The sequence below is a fragment of the Lolium rigidum genome, chromosome 1, assembly GCF_022539505.1.
Source record: "Lolium rigidum isolate FL_2022 chromosome 1, APGP_CSIRO_Lrig_0.1, whole genome shotgun sequence".
Classification (NCBI taxonomy): domain Eukaryota; kingdom Viridiplantae; phylum Streptophyta; class Magnoliopsida; order Poales; family Poaceae; genus Lolium; species Lolium rigidum.
The window spans coordinates 185385128-185406925 of NC_061508.1; the positions used below are offsets into that span (position 1 = coordinate 185385128).

A 21798-nucleotide genomic window follows, 5' to 3' on the forward strand; every position below is an offset into this window, starting at 1 on the left:
CAGCATCAACATGCTTTCTATTTTTTTCTGATTAACAATGAGAAAATTCTCCACAAAAACTCAATTCCATCTAAAAGGCTATTGTTATATTCAATAATCTTCCGGACCAACCATGCTTTCTATTTTTTTCTGTCCTCATGGGCCTTCTTAATTTTCAGGAAATAGAATCGAACTTTTCACTTACAAATCACAATGTTGTGGAGGCATAGCACGAGCTGTTGTTCATTTCATGTTTTGTTATATGTCTGAGATTTGATGTTGTTGTACATGTTCATAGCTCTTTCATAAATACGTAAACAGATTTTCTCCTGGTACAAGTGCATACAACTTTGAGAAACTAATCTTTTACCTACAACTTTAATTGTTGGCTTGGAAATCTTGAACTTTTGGTATCGATCCACATTTGAGTAGGCTCAAAATGAAATGTGAAATTATATGAAACGTCATTTTGCTTCATGCTCTCATATGGAGGCTGATTTTGTTTTTTCAAATTCAGTATTTGATTATTTTGGTTCTTTTGGTCAGATGAGATGGAAGTTATCATGTGTATTTTTTCTTGTCGCCGGCATTTGCACATGCATTGGTTCATTTCTTATGTCTTTGTTAGTACATTGTTAGATTTTTATTAATTTTTATATATTTCTTAATTTTATTATCTTTGTTAGTACAGTATTTTGTTAGTACACACAAAATTTCAAATGCTGATTGTTTTCTAGATTTTATTTACATTTGATCATAAAATCAATTTGTTATGCAAGTTTAGTTATCAATTTTGATGCATTTCATATGATTTTGCCTCCCCGTTTCAGATGAAACCCAATAACAACAAGACCTGCTGCTGACCGCGTATGTTTCAAAGCAGGGTCTGGCCAGCAACCGACATGCCTGTATCTGTTTGTTCTGTGTTGCAGGAGGATCCTCCGTTGCTCCCTTTGTCATGCAAGATGTGGCTCTTTCTTCCCATCACAGTCTGCAGCTTTTTCTATGCTCTGGTTTATGTAGTCTGGTTTAACTTGGATACCACTTTAATTAAATTGAATTCCTTTTTCCAAATTATAATTTATCAAAAAATTCATTACTCTGAGATTCCACCCAATCCATCTTTTCTTCCTTGACTCCCTATATAAATTGTCAGTTTACCTACAGAGATGTGGAAGCCCGCTAAATGACGATACAGGAAAGCGTTGGGTGTTTTATTTTTCGTTTAAAGAATGTTGCTCTCTGTAATCCTAAAATATAATATAGGCTTGTTGCACTAGATTTTATCAGCCTTATTATTGACAAGTTACTCATACACATTCACATTGACATTGGATGTTCCTAAATGCAGGGGAAAAAACAAATGATTTATCTAGGACAAATTACATGGTGGGTCTTGGACATGCCATGAACTCCTGAAGCACTTTCACATGAAAATAAATTGTGAGAAATCAAACAGGATGTGGGGGAGGATCTCTGGAGCAAACTAAGAGCCACTCGATGGGCTGATGTCCTTTCCTTCTTGTTATTATCTTGAATAATAGCTGTTGTATGTGTTTTTTTTTACCGGCTGTTGTATATGTTTCGATTTAGTTATCACGCATTATATTGAAACGGGACTGCTGTAGCTAAATCTCCCATTCCTGCCAAGTTTCCCCAATGTCTTTTATATGCGGACCATCAACTGTGATCATGGTGATTGTTTAGGGTGTTTGAAGTGTTGCAATTGTTCTTTCTCATTAGTTGTCTAGAATTTGGATATTTGTATAACTTGAAATGTACTTCTCTCGCCAGTTAATTATTGTTAGTTATACATGTGCTAATGACAGCTATTATCGCTTTTCCAAATGGTACAGGGAGATATTGCCCTTAGATACACTTTTTTTTGGTATACTTATTTTTTATGGACTATTAATACACTTGTCTATCAAGCCGTGGCAAAGAAAAACATTCTTTAGTATTTAATGGTCACCTAATTTGCGCTGCCAGTAGTTCTTGCAATCCATGAAGAGAATTTTGATGGCAAATAACATGTAAAGTATGATTTCAGTATTTTGTTAGTGTCAGCATGGAGGAACTGCTAAGGGGAGCATTTGTGTTGTTAGAAATTGTACAAGTGATTCAGTTTGTTAATGCCGGTTCATAAATTTCCCTCAATTTCTCTTCCAGCTTGTCATGCTATGACAACTTAAAAAAGGATTTTACAGAATGATGTCATTCCTCTATCCAGTTCGGTTTGTTTATGCAGATATGAACTATTTATTTTCAAACAATACATGTTGTCCCGCAACGAGGGCAGGGTCTGAGTAGCAGTGTGGAAGATGAAGCTCTGCCAATAGAATCACTTTCTGCAGTCTTACCTGTTGCTGAGTTATAAGATCATCTTCTCATATTTGTGTTGGATCGCTTCCTGATTTTCCTTGCTCAGTCTCTTGGCGTCAGAGAACTTGTAATATTGTGTTGTTGCTGTCTATTCTGAAATATTCGCACCTCGAGATCAAATGGTTGTGATACATCTATTTGTGGACTCATGCAAATTTTGCATACAAACTTATTAAGGAATATTGTTCACAAGTTATCTTCTTTTGTTGATAAGAGACATGCATTGCATGTTCCCATTTACTAGTAGGTAGTAACATCACATATTTTAAGATATTTTGGTGACATGGCATAGCAATGAGTGAAGAAAGAGAATAGGGTGGTAACTAGCTATGTTACCATAATAACATCACACACCCCAAAACAAGATGGGTTTACAAGATAATAAATAATACAATGCATGAAACAACATATAAATTACTCCCCACTATGACTAGTCTTACAAAACATTCACGAATCTCAAGAAGGATGTTCAATCTTGCTTTATTGTGACTGATGGTAGGGTACAGAATAGCATTATTGCCTTGAGTTTTGCCTTGGACAAAAAACTGATCCAAGTTCGTAGCTCCAAATTCTTTTGGTTTACAAGAAGAGTTGTAGAAGGTAAACCTCAACCAGAACTTATTCTGCCATGCAAGACGTGGTAAAGCAGCGAAGACAAGCCTTGCTGCACATTTCTCGATCTGGACCACATAGAATAGATACTCTGTTTAGAATGTAATGATAAATCATCAAAGATCGTGCCAAAATTATACCATCATCATGCCAAAGTAAGTTATACATAGAAAATTTAGAAATATTTCTTCTATGCAGCAAACCTTATTTGCAATGCCAGAATAACCGAGACAAATTGGGACCATTTACATGCAAAGACTCCACAGAGATAGAGACTGCACTTTCTGTACATCCTTGTATTCCAAAAGAGAGACTGACATATGTAAGCAAGTTCATATACCAAATAGAAAAGGCAGGAGGCAAGTAAAATGCATATACCAGTTGGTTTTCTATCTGTATGTAAAATAATGAATTATGTCCAATGCAAATAATTGTCCCTGGATGTACTTTTTTTATGCACATATCAGTTTAATAAAGCATTGCATCGTTTTATGCAAAGGAATTAAGCATTTCATGACATCTATGACATAGACATAAAGAAAGGGGCAGCGAAAGGACAAGAAGTTAGTTGGATCGACGATATACTGTTGCTGCATTGTTATTATTTAGTTTCAATTTAAAAATAATAAAAAGAGAAACTAAAAGGCCAAGTCAGCATTACTCTTTGATATGAAGATCTCTAACCATGCAATTTGAAAAGAAAGAAAACGATGAAAAGCAGAATTAGTGCTGTTTTCATTCATTAAGAGGAGTAAACTAGTACAGATGACTCAAAATTGAAAAAAGGAGGCGGCAGCAGCCCAACCTCTCCAAGAGAGAAGGGAAGAGAACAGCTACTACAACAACAACCACACCAAACCTGACTACAAGAAAGAAAGGGGACAACGAGAAAGAGACGGATCCTGCTAACAAAGATCTAGTTGACCTAGCCAACACGAAGCAAGACCTCACTTCCATCATCATCTGATCAAGCAAGGCCAAAGCTCTATGAACTTGATCGCTTGGTCACCACCCACCAACACCCCTAAAGGAGGGAGGAAACCAACACCCCTAAAGGGAGTGCCAAAGGGAACAAGGTGATCCAGGATGGATCGAACTTGTGGCATCAAATGAGCTCCAGTTGAATTATTTGGGCCCTTCCCCCTTTTCCTCTAATTCGAGCAAGTAAAGTCGCTAACTTGACGACCAGCAAGATCAGCCTGCATATCTCGGCAGGAAACGAAAAGAGCACCGCCACCACCAGCAACCACCACCAATGTACCACTGGTCATAGCTCCAAGAACAATGCCACCAGGAGGGACATGACGATGAGATGCCAATATCTTCCTATCCGAGAGGCCCTGATCTGGGTTTCCCCAGGAGCATGGCGTGTGGGAGACGAGTTTAAGGAAGGAGGCGGGAGAAGAGTTTAAGGAAAGAGGTGACACCCATAGTCGACGTCGCAGCCTGCTCAGCCAAAGCCAGGAGCAAGCCTTCGTTCGGTGCCGCCACATGCTCCCCACAGCCCGCTGGTCCACCAGGACTTCCACCAGCAAACAGTTGCCAATCCAACGAGACCCTGCTCAGGCCCATCGGCCCGGAAGGCCCACTATCGCCAGATCTAGAGGCAAACCCGCCCTTGTCTAGACTGTCAGGCTTGCCACCATGCCGCCACAGCACCTAGAGGACGCCGAAGCCACACCCGAGGAGGGCGCCTTCCGCCGTGGCAGGACGTCGAGCATCGCGGCGGCAGGGCAGCCACACTGCAGAACGCAGCCTAGGTCACCACCTCGCTGGACTGTGGAGCACCGCCAAGGAAATACATCACGCGCCTGACCCAGAGCATCTCGCAGCCATGGCTGCGCCGTCAATGCATGGGCTGAGCAACCCGCCGCCGACTCACGGGCTAGGAGGGGAGGTGGGGCAGGGAAGCTAGGGTTTTGAAGCAGCACACGGTTGTGGAGGAACAACTCCACCTTGTTGCTACAGTGAGCACAAATGTTGAAGGAACCACTTCAACGTGCTGCGCTGTGGCTCTAGGGGCGTAAGCTAGATATCGCTCTAGGGACGGGGCTGTCAAGAGTTTAGTCCAAAACTCTGAACACACAAGATCTAACAAGAACCCAAGATTCCATTTATTTGGTAGGTAGTGGGCACATAGTGCGATTCCATAGCTAGAGGTGAGGACCTCTATTTATAGGCCTCATTGGCTTCCACTACTTGGTTCTACTTATAGCTAGAAGGTTCTAGAGAATACTAATTAAAACTCAACTTAAAATTACGAAAGCAAACACAAACAACATTGTTACACTAGAACACACTAGAAACTACTACAACACATATGACTAAAGGGCCAAATTACCTAGAATATAGTAGAAGTGTGTAGAAACAAGCAATGGATTTTGTTTCTGTTTTATTCTCACTGCTGTCCCTCATCAGATTTGGGCGCCCAGGTTCTGCTCACATGAGCAGCATGGGAGCCGGGGGTGATATGAATGAATACTCATGACTTAGGCAGTTTGAATATTGAGTTGACTGTTAAGTTCACTGGGTAGCATTCAATATTAACAAAGTGTGCCTCAACATACCTACTTAACTGTTCTGCTGATGGCAAGATTGTCACTTTAGTTCAGCACACCGAACTGTTGTAGAGCTGATTTTAAGCTATCTGGGAGATATCCCTCGACTGAAGCAATTCCTGGTTTGTCAAACGATATGACATCCTCCAGTGAATAGCTTCTAGCAGCATGAAGCTGGTTTGGAGCAGCATTAAATGAGCCTTTGAGTATGATGGTCTTGTGCACGCCTCCAAGTAGCCCTTCATAATCTGTATCACCACTTTCACCAACAACCACTGTCATGTTTGCCAGCTCTACCCCCCATCGTATATACAAGTACCTGCACATAGATGAACAAACATACAATAAGAAAAACAACTCATGACTTTTGTCGTTGCCAATTTGCTAGTTTCGTCTAAAAAGGCGGTGATGCTGAAATATTTTTTAGTCTACAAGAAAAAGCCTATCATATTTTCTCATTAAGCAGGAAAGCACCTTAGGCAAGCAAACCAAGACATGGTGGAAAGGAAAAAAAAAACTAGAAAGGCCTAAATCTAACAGCAGTCAAAAGCATTCTCGCCTTGCTGAAAACTGAGGGCAAATAATTTTGTTAGGTAAGCTGTGCCAGTGTAGCTGATCTGCAGTCCACGAGCATTGTAACCGAGGTTCAAGGGCCAACTAAACAAAGAATTGTATGTCAGAGGGGCTTTTGATTTTAAAATAAACATGTAGATAGAAAAGGAAGTCCAGGGTAGCTAGGGTAGCTGATTGCGCTGAGTAGCACAGCGTACGGCATGTAGATGCAGGATACGACAGGCGACACTAATGGCTCGTCGGTGCCAGCAGATGGACATAGATGGGAAAGCTGTTTCCCATAACTTAGAATTGCACAATAATGTTAGAGTTCAATTCGTGAATTGGGTGCATGATTGGATATGCCCAAGGATTATGAGTCGACGAGTCGATGAGTCGATCTGGGGTAGTCTATGAGTCACAACTGCGAGATCAACTAAATGTCCAAAAGCTATTTATTCAAAAGAACCCATGAAAGCTGCAGAGAGATGATTTGAAGTGAAAAGGAGGCTAGTAGAAGTGATGTATCGCAACCTTCGGTTTTCACCACATCATGCGCGTCAACGCAAACATATCAATTGAAGGTGAATTCAATCTTTTGCGCGAGTCCATTGCTTACACTGGCGAACTATGTACTACATTATTCGTTGTCTGTCAATGGTAGGGATACGTCGGCGGACACCGAGATAAGAGAGGGATCAGCAGCGAAGATAGCAGAATAAATCAATGGGTTCATCTCTACAAAACAACGGGATTTAACTGAGAAGTCGTTTGGTATCCATCATTTGGGCCTAGAATCCTGGAATTCATTTTGGAATTTCATAGGTGGGCTGTTTGGTTGCCACAGAATTGGTCCGTCATTTCATTTACGAAATTCAGCAAAATGACTCCATAGGTAAACACGATTCCGAGTTGAGACCTGTCATTTGCGTTTCTCTATGGAAGCCATTTACAAATTCAATATTGAATTCTGTTGTCATTTGCAATTCCTGTGGCAACCAAACAAGTGTCCATTTCTGGAATTACAATGTAAATGAATATTCATTTCAAAATGCTACAAACGAAATGAAAGCGTGGCTTCCAAACGACTTCTGAGTGATAAATGGTGCTAGGTAAAAAAATTAGTCTAGATTAGCACAAATCTATTTGGTTCACTTGAACCCAACTCTTACATGCTAGCTCAGCCACTGAGAGGGATAGATCGACGGACGCGGAGAGAAGAGAGGGAATCATGGACGCGCAAGGAGAGAAGGACCGGGGTCACCATGTCAAGCCATAGGGAGAAGAGAAGAGGAGAAGAGAATGGAGCTTGCCACATGGGACAAGCCAAGCAACAATACATGGTTGACAAACTGCCAACAAAGGCCACGTGAGGGACAAGGCCAAGCACCAGCCCATGTCCTTTGTGACCGATCGTCCAGGAGCATCCAGGCTTCACGCGGCCATGCGCGGTAGGATCAATACCGGCCAGCTTGGGACGGTACTAGCCAGGCTACCGGCAAACGCGTTTATGCTCCCAGTACACTCGAGCGTAAAGACCGGTACTACTCCAGCAGTAGTATCACAATGCTACCAGCGGTAATGCCGCCCCGAAGATAAATCGACGGTTAAATCGACAGCCTACAACGTTCGAAATCAACAGTTGTGTAATACTTTGCTTAATACCTATTGTACCCCTGTGTAATAATGCGGTACAATGGTTCAGTCTGTCGGGAGTAAACCAGAATTATATCAGGTTGTGTTGCGTGTGTTCATCCCGCTCTTCATGTCCATCCCTCACCCCATTCATTCCCTTGGTCAATTCAGGAGATCGGGCCACATAATTAGGCTTAGGCTTCCCATCATATGGTATCACAGCTCTAGGTTGCCACGAATTTGACCTCAAATCTCTTCATTTTCGACCAAAAATAGATCGAATTTGGATCTCCAAATTTGTTGCGGTTTTTGTGGTTTTGGTCCACATATCCGTTGTCTTTGGTGTTGATCTATTACTTCCCCATTTTCCCCTTCCAATTCGATCAATCTCTCGCCAAATCAAAGGATTTTTGCTCTCTTTCTCCGTCGGTGTTCATCATGCAAGATCTGCTTGGCCAACCACAGCGCCTCACTCCGCTTGGTCGAATTTGTTCGACCAGTACTACCGGGAGTACTACCACTCCCACTTCGGTATCGCTATTTCGCATTTTGGCTTTGGTATAGTTAAGAGTGCTTGACCGGTACCTCGGCGCTACTACCGCTCGGACAACTTTTGACAGCATTTTTGACAACTTTAACCGCACAACAAGAGAAAGAGAAGAGTCACTTCTTCTGCAAATTTTGTTGCTTCTATCTTATGCAACAAAGCTACGGTCTCTCTTGTATTGGCATGACACCGAGCTAACTAATCTTCGTTAGGACCATTTTGTCACTTGCTCACATCCTTGGTCACGCTAACTTCATTGTATCTTGTTGTATGTGTTTCTGTAACATGATCATCACATAAAGATGATGTCCTTCCTATGGAGGTGAGAGACTCCACCATATGTGAGATGAGTGACTCCACAATATGTGAAATTGAGTACTACCACTTTGGGAACATGAGCGATACACCAAGTAAGTTGAGAGAGGTAATTGACAGGTCAAGTGAGGCCATTTTGAATTCTAACGACTTACCCTCAACCTCTAGTGTGTTCTCTTATGTTGCAATAGGTTTCATGGATGACGAGACGCCGATCAGGAAGATGTACATGGTGTATGAAGTTGATGCCATCCCCATGGATGATGAAGAATCGTCCACATGGAATCTACCACTACCACAACACCTACATCACACGAGTGGGACTACAAGGGTAACAATATAGGCGTTGATGACGCCATGATCCCACTAGTTGATATGATGATTTATGAGTGCTTGCATGTTAATGATGATCATAATGCTATGTCATTTGTTTCTTTCACATTTCCATGTGATACTTGTGATACCACCAATGTTGAACATATGTTTATAGTTGCTTGTGATATATTACCATGTTATGCTATGAGAGTTTCACTCTCTCTACTATTGCTTGCAATATGTTGAACAATTGTTGATAAAGCTGGTCTTCGCTGCATCATGTGCATCATCGCCAACACGTCACGCAAAGGTGAATCTACTCCTTTATGCGTGCAAACAATTGTCTATATTGAGTGGTATGCAACTTCATCCTCTGTCATATGAGCATGATAGGAATACATAGCCAAGCACAGAGGGAAGGGAGGATACCACATATGCTCGAGGACTGAAGGCCGAGGTCACCACAAAAGAGAAGGAAGAAGAGGAGTTGGACGCTCCAGGCCAGCAGTGCCGCTGCACTATGGTCGGCACTACCGCCCTTGCCCCTGCCGGCACTGCTTCCCCATGCTGGCTGCACGCCAGGCCAGCACTACCGCCATGCCACTAGTGGCACTACCGCCCCAAAAAACAGATCGACTGTTCAAGTTGTCCGCAACTATATCCGATGGCTGCCAGGTATCTTGCTTATTTCCCTAAACTACCCCGTTGCTACCTTCCCCCCTCCCCTTCATGGAGAGATAGAGATAGAATTGAGATGAACTTGGCTTATGCCTCCACCATCCCTAGTGGATTAGGCAAACCCCTCCTCTCTTAAGACACAAATCTATGAGTTGTATCAAGACCTCTCAATGTGATTGATCTCTCGCTTGTGCCATTCTACTTCGGTCTCTCATATGAGTTATTCGATCAATTGCATATCGACCCCTCTCTCGGGGATTCTACCTCGTGTCTTTCCTCGAGGGATTCAATCGAAACGATGGTTCAGGCTGTTGAGAGCAAACTGGAATTGTATCGGGTTGTGTTGCATACGTTCATCGTGTTCTTGTTTGTTCCTCGTATTCATCCCTCACCCCATCCATTTCTTGGTCCATTTGTGAGATCGGGCCACACAAAATCGAGCTTAGCCGGCATCAATTGTTCTTTCTCATGTATTACTTGCAATGATAAACAACTTTTTCCCCATGTTTGTTCACAATAATGATAAAACTTTGAACACGTTTTGTGCAAAATGCTTGCAATATTCTCCCATTAACGTAACAAAAATGTTGAACAATTGTTCTTTCCTATGCTTGGTTTGCAATAATGTTAATATGCCTGTAAATAAGATTGCCCACATAGCCCTCTCAAATTTTAGAGATTTTGCCTTGGTCCATGTTGAGCATGTTTCCATGTTTACCTCGCATATTCATCATATTTATTATAATAGCTTGCTTAACTCTAATGGCAATGTGCAAAAGAAATGGAACGGAACATCACGATGGATGATGTGTTAATATACCATGCACACACATTCTTTGCTTTGGCTATTATATGTGTAGGTACGATAATGAAAATGTCAACCTCGATTGAGCACAAGTTGACAAAAAGAGCTCTTGAGATCATAATACAAGTGGGTTCAAGACTAAACCCGGCTCTAATACATTTCTCATGCTTTGCATTGGACATGCCGAACAATTTCTCTTTCTTGGGGTTCATTTGCAAGCATGGTGATGAATTTCTTTCCATTTGTTATAATCATGTTCCCATGATCTTGAATATAGATGCTTTATGTGTTGCAACAAACATGTAGAACAAATTCTCTTTCCTATGCCTTGTTTGCAATCATAATGCAATATTGGTTATGCATTGTCGGGGGAATGACCCCAAGTATACCAAACTTGGTGATCTAATGATTCAATGAAAAGAGAAGACAAGCTATAAAGTGCACAATAAATAGAAGGAAGAAGCAGCCTTCGCGGGCCGACATCTGCCTGGAAACCGGGTTAAGCCCAAAAACCGGCATACCGGTACTCTTCCGCTCCTAGGGCGGGATATGCCAAACCGACATTGCGGCCATACCGGTCCCAGGCCGGCTTCACTTACCCCAGCTGAGCCGTTCCAGGCCGCACCCCGCCTAAGCCAGCTTTGGCCAAACCCGGTAGGGCCGGTGTGCACCTCCGGCCCACCTCGTCACCGCTTCCCCTGCAGCCGACATGGGCCTCCTCGGACCGGTTTCACTTACCCCGGCTGGGCCGTTACCGGCCACGCCCCGCCTGGCCGGCTTTGGCCAAACCCGGTTGGCCCGGTGTCCACCTCCGACCCACCTTGGCACCGCTTCCCCTGCAGCCGACATGGGCCTCCCCAGACCGGCTTACTCCTAACCCGGCTAGGCTGTCACCATCCCAGTCGGCCCACTCCGTTGCTTCCTCCCCTCGGGTTAGCCCCCAGGCCGGCATTAGCTTATGCCGGCTGGGTTGCCTCCTCCAGGTCGGCATGTCTGCTGGGCCGGCATGCACAGGCCTCGGGCCACCTCCTCCACCTCGCGACACCACTAGAAGGCAGAATGGGCTGCTCGCTCCAGGCCACCCTCCATCAACGCATCGCCTCCCTGTGCCGGTCTTGGGATTGCCCCACGCTGATAAGATCAATGACCAAGCCTTGTACAACGGGAACAACGCAAAGGATAAACAGGATGCGCCAAGCCCATCCCTATGGTATAGGGTACAGTGTGACAACACCTCAGTAGCCCACTCATGAATAGTGTACAGTTCATACTGTACGTGGGGCACCCCGTACGTGGGGCACCCCTTGTCCCCTACGCTCCCTATATAAGGAGCACTAGGGGGAGTACCTACAATCAGCCCCTTGGGGGGCTCATTTCCCCAGCTCACTTGAGCTGATGTAGCCCCGCCTATCGTCGAAACTACATCATGGCCAACGTTTCCCCCAAGAGAACCAATGACCCGAGACCGAGTGAAGTCCATACATGATAAGGTGAATTCACTCCTCTCTACACTTGAACTCGACATAACCTTGGACGGATTGCTACCTCATATCTATGTCTATGTGTCATTAGGTACCAATCTCGCCAAGGACCCGAAGGAAGCGTCAAGGAGCCGAGGAGAGGGAAGCCACATGGTTCAAGGAAGAAGAAGGAGAAGAAGAAGAAGAAGGAAGACCAAAGAGAAGGAGAAGAAGTGCTCCGGCCGCCGGCCACAGACACGAGCCGACACTCGCCGCTCTAACAAAGCCGCAGACGCCGCCATGGCCAGCACCTGCCGCCCAAGCAAGACCGGCACCGCCGGCCCCACCGGCACTCGCCGCCCGAGCACGCCGACGCTCGCCGGCCCCATCGAAGTCAACTTCATCTCAGCCGTCTATTTATCATCTATGGTCACCACTACTTTATTGTAATGCCCCTTTTACCCCCGGACGGATCCGGGCCTATATATAGCTCATCCCTCTCCCCAAATTAGGGTTAGACAAGATGATAGCTTAAACATGAAGATGAGCTTTGTCTCCCTAGGGTTTCATCCCCTTTGTATCAAGGCACTCTTGAGTGATTTCTACTCTTCATGGATGATTCAAGGCTACCCCTCTCTCATCCAAGTTCTAGTTGAGATCTCCTCACCAATCTCCCACTTGTTAGATTCTACCCAAGGGTCTCTCTAAGAAGTGGTTCTATTGGCTTGGTCTAACCTACCAAGGAGTAAATTTGGTTTGTGTTGGGTTGTGTGTGTTTGTATTTGGATCTTGTGTGTGTTCTTCCCCTTTCCCATCTCATTCATCCACTCACTTGGTCAAATTCGTGGGATCTGGGCACATCCTAGCCCTTAGGCCACATCAAATGGTATCAGAAGCCCTTGGTTAGCCCGGATTTGACCCCCATCCACCCAAATTCGCCCCAAAAATTTTCTCCAAAAAAAAATTTCCAAAAAATAGCCCTAAATTGCCTTTGATCAGATCTGTGATTTTGTTGCGTTTTGAGTGGTTTTGATCCATGGATTTGATGTTCCTATGGTAGATCTACATCTCCACCAAATTTCACTGCCAAATTCCTTCTATTTCTCCGCGAATCGAAGATTTTCTGAGCCAATTTCCGCCAGTTCGTCGAGCTGTTCATCGGGCTCGTGCTCGGACGGCACTGCCGCTCGACCGGCACTGCCGGTGGGATTCGGCCGGCACTGCCGCCACCCATCCTCTTCCGCTCGCCCAGCACGCCCCGCCTCCACCACGCGCCCTACTGCCAGCTCGCGACCACCACGCGCCCGCATCCGCTGCTCGGCCATCCGCCCGCGCCGCTCCCTGGATCCATCCCCGCGCGCGCCACACAGCAGCAAACAGCCAACTCCACGCCTCGCCCCACCTACGGCCGCAGCCCACGCATCCGCCCTAGCAGCGCATCAGCCACCACGCCATCGCCATCCGCCCGCGCGCGCAGCACCCAGGCCAAGCCCCGCCCGCCCCTAGCATATCCGGCGGCGCTCGCCCGCCCAACAAGCGGCCGCAGCGCCGCCAGCATCCGCCAGCATCCGCACCCTCCGTTCACCTCGTCCTCGCTGCATCCCACTGCCTTCGCGCGCGCGCCTCTCCATCTGCAGCCAAACACCACGCGCACCAGCCAAGTTCTTGCCCAGCGGCACTGCCGGAAGCCACTCACCGGCACTACCGGCCTGATCACTCCGGCACTGCCGGCCACACCACAGCGGCACTGCCGGCCATGTACACGTGCTGTTCAAGTTTCGCCCAATTCTGACTCCACTTTTTGCTCCAAATTTTGACAACTTTCCGGCGCCCGTTTGACTCCAAACTTTCACAGTTATCCCTTTTCATATTGATTCTAATTTAGACACCATTTCCGAAATTTTCCGACTCCGAAATTTTGACACCTTCGATCGCTCGTCGTGACCCAAATTTTCGGGCATTGACTTATTTTGCTCGGTTTCCGTTTCGGAGTGCAAGGTTTGTCCAACAAGCTTCCGCGTCTACATCAACACCGCGGCGACACCTTCGGCACCCGGACGCCGGCGCAACTACGACACCATCGCCGCCATCATCGCAAGTTGTGTGTTCCGACACCGCCTAACATTTTCACCTAGGTATAACTTGCTCCCCACCTTGTAGCCCCTCTTCCTTTGCGATCTATCCTATCGAGCATTGCTTATCAAGTGTTGCGAGACATTGCACGTGGCCCCGATTGTGAGGTGTGTGTGTCGTGTGGAGTCAAGCTTATAAGCAAAACTCGTGTGGCAAAATAGCAAAAGCGAGCTAACGCTAACATAGTGCGAGAAAAAAGCCGCCAAAACACAAAAAGAGCAAAAGAGTGCAAGTGCCCCCATACATACAAATACAAAAGAGTGTCAAGTGCCACCAAATATAAAAGAGAAAAAGCTTTTAAGCAAAAGAGAGAAAAGAGAAGAGAGGCCGCGTGTGAATCTTGTTGTCTCTCAAGTTGCAACCAAAGCTTTGATCTCTTCTTGTGTTAGTGTGACACCGAGCACCCTTACTTTTGGGTTCTTACACTTTTCCGCTCATTCCTTGGTCGCACTAACCCCATTTATCTCGTGTGTGAGTTCCACATCATTCGTGTTTCAGTGATCACCATTTGGACATTTGATTTTTGGAGCTTACCCACTCTTAACAACAAACTTGATTTCGGATTTTGACTTTTGGCTTTCCACCATCCTCACCTACCACCATATTTGCTAGCTTTTGCGTGTGTTTTTGTGTGTGTACCCAACACAAATTGAATTATCTCTTGGTTTAGTTAGTTGACCCAATTCCATCACTTCAAGGTGAGACTTGACGGTAGTTTCTTCCACTAACATCCACCATATAGATACCATCGTGCTAACATGGATAGCGAAGATGAGGATACGGAGGACTACATGGAGCACTTCGAGGAGGATGCCTCCTCAAGCACCACGGATGTGGAGGAACATGTGGAGCTCTACACCGACTATGGCTCCGCGAGCATCGACAACATGACCAGACATCGAGGAGCTCTACACCGACTATGGCTCCGCGAGCATCGCCAACATGGACGACATGGTGGAGCACCACTTTGAGGACGACTTCGACGAGCCCTACATCGACAATGGCTCATCAAGCATGGACGACATGGTGGAGCAACGCCACGCCTACGACATCGACACCATGGCGGAGCCTCACCTAGTCACCTACTTGGCCAATGGAGCTACATATGAAGATAGAGGACCTCAACGATGGCACCATCATATGGATCATCAAGAGCGTCCCCAACATGATCGCCATCGACACACTTCTTCGAGCTCCACGAGGCGCCACCATGAGAGTGCTTATGCACATGATCATCTACGGCGAGTTCATCATATGGAGCATCAAGAGCGTCCTCATCATGATCGTCATCGACACTCGTCTATGAGCTCCACAAGGCGCCACCATGAGAGTGCTTATGCACAAGATCGTCGACTTCAAGTACACCATATGGAGCATCAAGAGCGTCCCCATCATGAGCGTCATCGACACTCTTCTCCAAGCTCCACAAGGCGCCGCAAGCAACATGCCAAGTCGCATGAGCCATCATCTCGGCATGGCAAGGACCGTCATCGACTCACACCATCTCATGATAGTCGTCGACCACTACCACCTCATGGTCTACATCGACATACGTCACCACATGAGCCTCGCCGCCACAAGCCACTTCATGAGCGCCATCGACCAACACCTTCCACGGATCTTCGACGACACTCATCAAGACATGGTGATGAAGCACGAAGACGAGAGCCTCGACATGAAGGCGACAAACACCATGATAGGGTGCCTACCACTCCAAGGATGGCAAGTGCACATCGCGCATACCTTCCTCATGAGGCGACTTCCACCTCTTGTGCCACCACCAAAATGGCCCCTACCTCGTCACATGCCTATGGACTCCGATGCTACAAGTGCAAGCAACAAGGCCACCCTCCACGGGAATGTCCCAATCTCCTATGTGAGGTGTGCAAGGCCAAGGGTCATGTGGCATGGCAATGCACAACGCCAAGCGCCAAGAAGCTCTACTTCGACAAGCTACAAGCACAAGCCACCAAGAAGCCTTTAGCGCCCACACTTCAAGATGAAGATCGCCAAGGTGAACTCAAGGGCGAAGTTGAGCCGAGCCTAGCTCTCATCAACACCATGGCGCCACCGCTTGAGGATGACTTGGGAGGCGATGGAGTTGAGCATGGTGAGCATGGGATTCTCCCTTCACCAAAGGAGGCGCATGGAGTTGAGATGGTTGAGCATGGGAAGTTCCCTTCAACCACGGAGGCGCATGGAGATGAGCAAGTCGAACCTACTCCTACATGCTTGATTGATGAGTTGGTACCAACCCCATGTGAGCATGAGAGCCACTTAGCCCACTTGAGTGAGAGTGATAGTGAGTTGAGTGACTTCCACCCCATATGTGAGTTTGAGTGCTTCCATTTGGAGGACATGAGTGATACACAAAGTGAGTTGCGAGAGGTAGATGATAGGTCCATGGAGGACATCGCTTTTGCTAACACATTAACCTCTCCCTCGTTTGTGTCTTCTTATGTTGCACTAGGTTCCACGGAGGACGAGTTCCCGCTCATGGAGACGATGTACATGGTGCATGACGATGATGATATCTCACCATGCTTGCTCCAAGACGGACATGTCGACCATATGGATCCTCCTACTTCCACAACACCTACCTCAAATGAGTCGGCCTACAAAGGTAACAACATAGGTGTTGATGATGCCATGATCCCACTAGTGGACATGATGACTTATGAGTGCATGCATGATCTCGATGATCCATTTGCTTCTTCACATGCTACTTTCACTTTCCCATGTGATGCTTTGCTTGATAACATTGTTGATCATGTGAAATTGATTGCTTGTGATACCATGACCATGCCATGCTATGAGAGCTTCACATTTTCCCCGCTTGCTTGCAATGATAATGATTATGATCATGCTTGTGTTGTGACACCCTTGATGAACACTTGCTCTTTACATAGGGTTGTCGACAACAATGATAACATGTTCCACATGCTTTGCCCCAAATGTTTACACCATTCCATGATCCTTGCATCCAAAATTGTGAACAATTGCTCTTTCTTATGCTTGGTATGCAAGAATGCTTATTTCATTGCCCATGAGATGGCCCCCATAGCCTTCTCTATTTTTGATGATCATGAGTTACCACATGCCATGAATGCACCTTCTTGCCATATGCACCATCGCCATGCATTTCATACTATCTTGATTGACACTAATGGTGATGTGCACAAGGCATGGAACATCATGATGGATGATGTGTTCCTCTACCATGCACACACGCTTTTTGTTTTGCTTCTTCCATGTGTAGGTACACGGACGACCGTTTCCACCGCCACGGAACATGAGTTGACGAAACGTGCAATTGAGAGCTACCCCAACAAGGGCCTTACCCATGGGATTCACACCAAAGGGTATGTTCCCAAAAGCCTTCGCCCTCGTGTGTTTTCGGCTTGTCGTGTCGAGCTTTCGGTTTGGCCCAATTCCTCGTCACCTCTTTTGCTTCTTATGCAACATATCTTGACATATCTTGTTGGCACAATGGTTGTTGTATGTCTTGATGATATCATCATACACTCCGAGATTCTCAAGGACCATGTCATACATGTGAGAGACACCTTATGCATCTTGTGCCACATGTCACACAAAAAGTTGCTCTTCTTCGGATTTCTCATTTCACCTATGGCATTTGCATTGGATTCTTCGACACTTGAGGATACCAATACTTGGCTCACGCCAACCATACTTTCCCAAGCTAAAAGTCTCCATCGCTTTGCCATTGCACATAACAATTTTGCCCAAAATTTTGCCGCCGATACTTGCCTTTTGATTGTTCCATTTGTTTGGGACAATACCACAATCCCCATTTTTGACACCTTCCTCTTCAATGCACAAATTTTTGCCCTACCACATTTTGGATACATCCACACTCTTTTGGTTCCCATTTTTGCCAAATGCCTCTTGGAGAAACGACTTGATGCTTCGTATTTGATTGAGAGCCTCTTGTTCGCCGGTCACCCAATTGGCATCCACAAGCTTTCCTTTCGCAAGTTGTTTTTCCCCACGCTCTTCTTCGACCGAGACTTTGTCCCTCCACCACTACATGGGAGACCCGTCATGGACTACAACAAGGACGCCCGCACCACGACGAGCATCCATAAGGATACAAGGGCAACTATACAAGTCCTTCACCAATCCATCTCGGATCTCTCGCCACATCATGGAGATGAGGAGGAGCAAGAGTCGAGGACGACTCTTCCCCAAGGGGGGGGAGATGATGTAGCCCCGCCTATCGTCGAAACTACATCATGGCCAACGTTTCCCCCAAGAGAACCAATGACCCGAGACCGAGTGAAGTCCATACATGATAAGGTGAATTCACTCCTCTCTACACTTGAACTCGACATAACCTTGGACGGATTGCTACCTCATATCTATGTCTATGTGTCATTAGGTACCAATCTCGCCAAGGACCCGAAGGGAGCGTCAAGGAGCCGAGGAGAGGGAAGCCACATGGTTCATGGAAGAAGAAGAAGAAGAAGAAGAAGAAGAAGGGAAGACCAAAGAGAAGGAGAAGAAGTGCTCCAGCCGCCGGCCACAGCACAGGCCGGCACTGCCGCCCCCAACAGCAGGCAGACTGCCGCCATGGCCGGCTGACTGCCGCCCAAGCAAGACCGACACTGCCGGCCCCACCGGCAGCTGCCGCCCCGAGCACGCCGGCATTGCCGGCCCCATCGAAGTCAACTTCATCTCAGCCGTCTATTTATCATCTATGGTCACCACTACTTTATTGTAATGCCCCTTTTACCCCTGGACGGATCTGGGCCTATATATAGCTCATCCCTCTCCCCAAATTAGGGTTAGACAAGATGATAGCTTAAACATGAAGATGAGCTTTGTCTCCCTAGGGTTTCATCCCCTTTGTATCAAGGCACTCTTGAGTGATTTCTACTCTTCATGGATGATTCAAGGCTACCCTCTCTCATCCAAGTTCTAGTTGAGATCTCCTCACCAATCTCCCACTTGTTAGATTCTACCCAAGGGTCTCTCTAAGAAGTGGTTCTATTGGCTTGGTCTAACCTACCAAGGGAGTAAATTTGGTTTGTGTTGGGTTGTGTGTGTTTGTATTTGGATCTTGTGTGTGTTCTTCCCCTTTCCCATCTCATTCATCCACTCACTTGGTCAAATTTGTGGGATCTGGGCACATCCTAGCCCTTAGGCCTCATCATGAGCTCTCCTCTCCCTGTAGCTAGCAGCATAATAAGCCTCATACAGGCATAGATGAAACAGCTCAAGGAGCACCATTGTAGGTCTCATGTGCAGCTTCATATAGATCAGACATGCAGGAGTAGGGGTGTTACCTCATCACGAGGGCGCCGAACCTAGGTAACATCGGTGTTCATCTGTGTGTGCTCTTTAGCACACCTTCCCTCCCGAATCCTCCGGAGTCCATCGGCCCCTAACTTAAGCCTACCCAAGCATCTGCCGTGTTCACCACCACAATATGCATTGTCAAATCCTACCACGACATGCATTGTCACAAGTATAGTCAAATCCTTATCGCTGGTGTTGCCTCGAACAAGTTGAACAATTTCTTTCATTTGGTTTCTTAGCAAGCACAGTTGTGCAAATGTTACTTTGGTGAACCTTTGGAAGAATGTGTTTGGTGTTGCAACAAATACGAGGACAAATTTCTCTTTCCGATGGTTTGTTTGCACACATGTTGATGATATTTTGGACATCTTTCTGCTTGTATTTTACCCAAATTCTCCTCTTATTGCATCAAGGGTGTTGACAAATTTCTCTTTCCGATGCTTTGAGTGCAATCATAAACTTGAGTTTATAACATTATGGTCTTCCCACCATATGGAGTTCTTGTGTTTTCACATTTGGAAGATGGCCAAGCAGAATTCTTGCACATTGACCTTGCATTTATATATTTGTGACGTGCTAATGGTGATGTGAAACAAGACGGACATTCCATACATGATGTGCTCCACTATCAAGCGCAAAAACATTTGGCTTGGTCTTTGTTTTATGAAGGTACAAATTCATGCTTATGGATGAGCTCCAATGAGTGGTTTCGACCACACACATCTACTACACATGATCTCTCAATGAGAGCACACCGACATTTCAATAAGGTGACCTCCTTCTACTTAATATCTCTTCCTAAATTCGTCGAGCATTAGCTACTCTTTGAGTGTTGCTTCGGTTTTCTTATGCTATTGATAGAGTTCATCACAAGTGAAGGGACATTCAAGAGTTTTTTCTATCTCCCACAACTACATGTTGGTAAGTTCTCGTCTTGACGACTCTTTTTCAAGTGGGGGAAGATTATGCAGCCGACCTTCGGTCTTCACCACATCATGCCATAAATGCAAACATATCAATTAAAGGTGAATTCAATCCTTTGCGCAAGTCCATTGCTTACACTAGCGAACTATACACTACTTCACTGTTTCGTTATCTGTCAATGGTAGGGATACGTCAGCGGACACCGAGATAAGAGAGGGACATCGACAGACACGGAGAGAAGAGACGGAATCATGGACGCAAGGACGGAAGGACCAAGGTCACCATGTCAAGTCATAGGGAGAAGATGGGAAGAGAATGGAGCTTGCCACATGGGACAAGCCAAGCAACAATACATGGTTGACCAACTACTAGCATAAGGCCACGTGAGGGACAAGGCCAAGCACCAGCACCAAGTCCTTTGTGATCAAGACCGATCGACCAGAGGAGCATCCAAGCTTCACGCGGCCATGCGCAATAGGGTCAAGACCGGCCAGCTTGCGCCGGTACTACCGCCCTGGCTTGGGCTAGTACTACCGGGTGGCTACCGCCCCACTACCAGGAAACGCGTTTATGCTCCCAGTACACTCGCGCGTAAAGACTGGTACCAATCTGGTACTTGACCGGTACCACCGCCAACCTGCAGGAGTAGTACCGCTTGCGGTACTACCGCCCCCAAAGACAAATCGATGGCCGATGACGTCCACGACTAAATCAAACAGATGTGTAATACTTTGCTTAATACCTATTGTACCCTGTGTTGCTAGGACTATAAATAGAGCCTCCCTAGCTCAATTCTAGGGTTATGTTGGATATGAACTAAAATAGGCTTGTGCCTCCTCCCTATGGGAATTAGGGAAATCCCCTCCTCTCTTAGACATCAATCTTAGAGTTGTATCCAAGGCTCTTCTTGTATGATTAGTCTTTTACACGTGTGGTAAAAGCTTTACCGATCGTATAGCGATCTTTCTCTCGGGGATTCTACCTTGTATCTTTATCTCGAGAGATTCTATCAAGATAGTGGTTCGGGCTGTCGGGTGTAAACTGGAATTGTATCAGAGTTGTGGTGTGCGTTCATCATGTTCTTTGCTGCTCTTTGTGTGCATCCCTCACCCCTCCATTCCCTTGGTCAATTCATAAGATCGGGCCACACATCGAGGCTTAGCCTTCATCAAGAAGGTCCACATACATCTTCGGGCCACACATCGAGGCTTAGCCTTCATCAAGAAGGTCCACATACATCTTCTCTTATATTTGTATTGGGACCTAAGTTGTTAAATGTTGGAATCTAAGATTAGTGTAATAGTACTCTAGTAGAGTCTAGAATGCTCTAGGGGAATTGGAGATTAGTAGTAGTCTCCTAGGAAAGTCTAGAATATTCCAGTAGTGTGCTAGAATCTAAGTTAGTTTATTAGCAAAGTCTAGAGTATTCTAGGGAGTGTTAGTATAGTAGTAGTGTCTAGACTATTCTAGTGTATGAGTTAACATGTAAGCCTAAGGTGAGCTATACATATGAGAGGGTGTGGAGGTCCAAGTGACCAACCCATCCACAATTTCCCCAAAATCCTACATGGTATCAGAGCT

General features: G+C 45.9%; 1 protein-coding gene across 3 annotated transcripts in view; it reads right to left on the reverse strand.

The window, feature by feature from the left end:
• Nucleotides 1-2656: 2656 nt before the first annotated feature.
• The window catches only part of LOC124686073 (probable sucrose-phosphate synthase 4), a 41946-nt gene continuing 22804 nt past the window's right edge, over nucleotides 2657-21798 (reverse strand). The window contains exons 13-15 of one of the 3 annotated variants that reach the window (XR_006997709.1): nucleotides 5541-5850; nucleotides 3177-3266; nucleotides 2657-3064 (exon numbers count right to left, since the gene is read on the reverse strand). Coding sequence is in view for 2 of the 3 variants with exons in the window: in XM_047220077.1 (XP_047076033.1) it covers nucleotides 5577-5850 (274 nt within the window). In the remaining variant the exon portion in view is untranslated. The remainder of the gene's footprint in view (nucleotides 3065-3176; nucleotides 3267-5540; nucleotides 5851-21798) is intronic. The other 2 variants (XM_047220077.1, XM_047220084.1) reach the window with 2 other exon arrangements.